The following is a 4510-nucleotide window of genomic DNA, read 5'->3' as shown; positions in this document are numbered from 1 at the left end:
CAATGTCAAGAAGACAAAGATTCTCACCACTGGATCAATTGGCAGCATCAGGATGGATGGTGAAGAGATTGAGATTGTACACAGCTTTAGTTTTCTTGGCTCCACAGTCAACATTCTTGGCACCAGCAGGCAGGAAATTAAAAGACGTATTGTGATGAGAAAGTCTGCCATTAGGAACCTCTACAAAGTACTGAAGAGCAATGGTGTCTCTCTGGAGACTAAGGTGTGTCTGATACAGGCTGTATTCTTTGCGTTCACTTGTTATGCGTCAGAGCGTTGGACAATGACTAAGGAGGATAGAAGGAGAATTTATGCCTTTGAGCTGTGGTGCTGGAGAAGAGTATTGAGTGTACCATGGACTGCTAAGAAAACAAACAGATTCATCCTGGAGAGGGTTAGACTGGGCTGCTCCTTGGAAGCAAGGATTCTGAGGCTTCGTCTGACATACTTTGGACATGTTGTAAGGAGGGGCTGGCCCTTGGAGAGGGCCATTTTGCTTGGGTGGATGGAGGGACAGCGCAGGAGGGGAAGGCCATCTATGAGGTGGACTGATTCAGTGACTGGAGTAATTGGGATGGTTGTATCGGAGACAGTGCGACTGGCACAGGAAAGAGTTTAGGGCTGTTGTACATAGGGTCACTATGGGTCACAAGCGACACAAAAGCATGTAACAACAACAAAAACAACAACCACCTCTGCCAAAAGAACAATACATCTTGGAGAAAGTGTAGCCAGTGTTTCCTGGAGGCAAGGATAGAAAAGTTTCATCTCCCACACTTTGGGTATGTTGTTAGGAAGGGCTCTTGGAAAAGGACATCACACTTGGAACAGTGGAGGGTCAGAGAGAGAGGAAGACCCTCAGCAGGACAAACTGATACAGTAGGGTAGCAATGGGTAGTAAGGGCATCAGAGACAATGAGGACAGCACAGGATAGGCCAGAATTTGGATTTGTTGTTCATAGGGTTGCTATGAGTCATACTCAATGAGGCCTAACAATCACCACCACTTCTGAAGCTTGATTGGTTTGGTTCTATCAGTCTCTGCTGCTGAAGCATATACAAAGGCCAAACCTTCTGAGACTCCTACAAATTCTTACAATCTATCTCAATGTCTCATGTAAATATTCAGCCCCACCAGTCTGACTACAACTCTGGAAGTGAAATACTTATTTCTTCCCAACTGAGCAATTATACTGCGTAATTTTAGCACACAATGGAAAGGGGCCCTTCAATAATTCTCTCCTCACATGCACCCTGAGTCAATATTACCTCTCCTGAAGATCCTTCTTGCCTGGCATATCAATGCCACAATAAGAGCAATAATGATTTCTGTCCCAACTGAGTCATTCATGGCTTGATGCCAAACCCTATGTTGTTGTTAGGTGCTGTCAAGTCAAGCATGACTCAAAGCGACTCTATGAACAGTCAATATGAAGTCTGCCCTATTCTATGCCATCTTCATCATCTTGAGCCCAATGCTGAAGTCACCTTGTCAATCCATCTCACTGAGGGTTTTCCCCTCTTTGCTGGCCCTGTATCTTTCCAATCATCATGCCCTTTTCCAAGGCATGCCTTGTCTCGCTACATGTCCAAAGTATGAAAGTATGCTTCACCATCCTTGCCTCCAAGAAGCAATCTGGCTGCACCGTCTCCAAAATACATCTATTTGTTCTTCTGGCAGTCCATGGGATTTAGTGCTCTTCTCCAGAACAACAACAGAAAGGCATCAGTTCCTCCTCTGTCATCCTTTTTCACTGTCCATCTCTGATACATAGCAGGTGACTGATAAGATCACAGCCTGAATCAGGTGAACCTTAGCCTTCAAACCGCTATCACTGCTCTTCAGCATTTGAGAGATTTCTGACAACAGACTTGCCCAGGGCAATACGTCTCCTGATTTCCAAATCCTATAGAATCCATTTAAATATATTCAAGAAAGCCTTTACTTCTTTCATACACACACACACACAAGCGCGCGCGCGCGCGCATGTACTGTCTATATGTGTGTGCTGGTGGGTATGTATACATATAAGTAAACACAAACACACACATACTTATAACCAGCACTTTCTATTTTAGACACATTATGCTCATCAGTCAAAACCTTGGCAAATTCCCCTCAAGCTCCTGACTCAGAGATTCTATATTCTCCATCACCCACAGAAGTACCTTGTCACCACTGTGCCTCAGACACTGTCCCAGGCTCAGTGAGCTAGACAGACAAGCCCTGTCCTATGTAGCTGACATTCACAAGGCAGCAGCGAAGGGAAGAGGAAGGTAAAATGCCAAATTTGAGGGAGTGGTGGGGAGCCCAGCAGCTCAGAACAACAGAGGGACAGAAAGTCGGAGGGCAGGAGCCAGTGGCAGCATGGTTCTAAGAGAACAGCTTTGTGGGACATTTGTTTAACTCTCTGTGTGCCACAGTGAGGGAAGGAACTGTGCTTTCACATGCACAGCCCAGGGCTAGGCAGCACTTGATGTCAGTAGGAACAGATAGACAGCTGAATGAATGGGCGATGGCTTGGGGAACCAGGAAACCAATCCAAAGCAGCACTGAACTGTAAGCAGGGTCCACAGCTTTCAGCAGGTAATACGCTAGTTTGAACATCACCTACATGCCTTCAACAGCAGTTTTCATTTAATCAATAGACAAATACTTTCCAAGGAATTATTCCACTTCAGTATTATAATGGAAAATAAGAAAACAGGATTTTTATTACTGCATGCAGATGAAAAATATACAATTGGGCTTTGATTATATACTTTGGGAGACTGACATTCCCTTGTAGTCAAAACTCCAAGCATAGATTTTAACTGGAAAATACAGACTGCTCATGGGAAGATGATTAGCTTCACATGGAATTTTAAGCAGATAAAATTGTTTAGGGGAATAGCAACTGCAGAGGGGGAAATCTTCAAATAAGTGGCACTGAGCAGTTCAAACTCATGCTTTTCTAGAGATACTGGTACTCATTTCCTAGACAACTTTGCTAGAACACATTCACCTTAAAATAAAAAGATCTCAATTTAATTTCTAATGACTGAATCATATAAACTGATAGTTACAGAGAGCATCTATTTACTCAGCTTTTGCATAAACCAAAATATCTTTTCTAATTCATTACAAGAGAAGATCCTAGATAGGCAATCTCCTCCCCTGTGATTTACAGTCTCTGAAAACCTGCAGGAGGGTCTGCTATGAGTTGGCTCCAACTCAAAGGAACCTAACAAGAGAATTAATATACCCAGTTCAGACATATGAAAAGAAGTACCCTATCTTATGCAAAAAAACACGGGTGCTACAAGGCTACTGCAAACTGCACAACCCCCTCCAGGGCCCCAGGCACAGCATATGCACCATACAGCATTCTGTACCTGTGGGCAATTCAATGTGAAATTCAGTAATGGCTGGCATGTCAAAACGTAATTAAAAAACAGCTTTAGATCAGAGTCTAGCAAGCTTCTTCTCTAAAGGGTAGGAAAATAAATATTGCAGGTCCTGCAGATGACATGGAGTTTTGTTGCAAATGTCTCCTCTGGGATGTCTGTGTGCACAATACTATTTTAAAATGTAACTCTCTTCGCTTAGCTCTGAGGCCACAGAAGGGCTTGCTCTGCTGGCCCTGCTTTAGAGCACAGAGTTGGGCTCCTGCAATGACAGGCTCCCAACACCTCATCCAGGGGCTTACTCTTTGAGGGATTACCTCTCTCAGTCTCTCCAGCTCCTTCTGGAGGGCCTGCTTGGAAATCTCCACTTCAATCATCTGTTGTCGGAGGGTTTCATTCTCATCTTCAACTTTAGCACGCTTTTCCTCTACAGTTTCAAGTTCATGGTGCAATCTGACAGAGACGTCTTTGGCTACCTGCACAAAAAGCAATGTTTGTTATCTTCAAAGCTTTCTGCCTCCTAAGGACACACACAGACAACTTCAGAGTCAAAATCATCAAGGATCAGCAGTGCTCATATGAAGAACAAGTCTCATTCCTAAGTCAATCTTTAAGTTGCATTTGTAAATCAGTACAGGTAGGTATGAATCAGATCAAATGTTAGTCAAGTGTTTGTCTTAGTGTATAATATGTACAATACCTGTCTATGCATAAAACATTAAAGATGAAAGCATTTTTAAATACAGTAACAACAATATCCTGTTGTTGTTGTTGTTGTTATGTGCCGTCGAGTCGCCTGCGACTCATAGCGACCCTATGTACAACAGCCCTAAACTCCACTTTGTCCTGTGCCAATCGCACTGTCTACGACACTCCCATCCCAATTATCCCAAACACTTAATCAATCCACCTCATAAAGGGCCTTCCTCTCCAGTGCTGCCCCCCACCCTCCCAAGCATGATGTCCCTCTCCAAGGACCAGTCTCTCCTCACAACATGTCCAAAGTATGTTAGACGAAGCCTCAGAATCCTTGCCTCCAAGAAGCCACCCGGTTTAACCCTTTCCATGACAAATCTGTTTGTTTTCCTAGCAGTCCATGGTATTCTCAATACTCTTCTCCAGC

At 43.8% G+C, this 4510-nt stretch overlaps 1 protein-coding gene across 1 annotated transcript in view; it reads right to left on the bottom strand.

The window, feature by feature from the left end:
- The window catches only part of SOGA2 (SOGA family member 2), a 200715-nt gene that overhangs the window by 183075 nt on the left and 13130 nt on the right, over positions 1-4510 (bottom strand). The window contains exon 3 of the mRNA XM_006891415.1: positions 3705-3863. Coding sequence (XP_006891477.1) covers positions 3705-3863 — 159 coding nt within the window. The remainder of the gene's footprint in view (positions 1-3704; positions 3864-4510) is intronic.

This window comes from Elephantulus edwardii, unplaced genomic scaffold (assembly GCF_000299155.1).
Source record: "Elephantulus edwardii isolate Elephantulus edwardi_28Jun2011 unplaced genomic scaffold, EleEdw1.0 scaffold00097, whole genome shotgun sequence".
NCBI lineage: Eukaryota > Metazoa > Chordata > Mammalia > Macroscelidea > Macroscelididae > Elephantulus > Elephantulus edwardii.
Note: the sequence above shows the minus strand (reverse complement) of the source record. Positions and strands in the feature narration are given on the sequence as shown.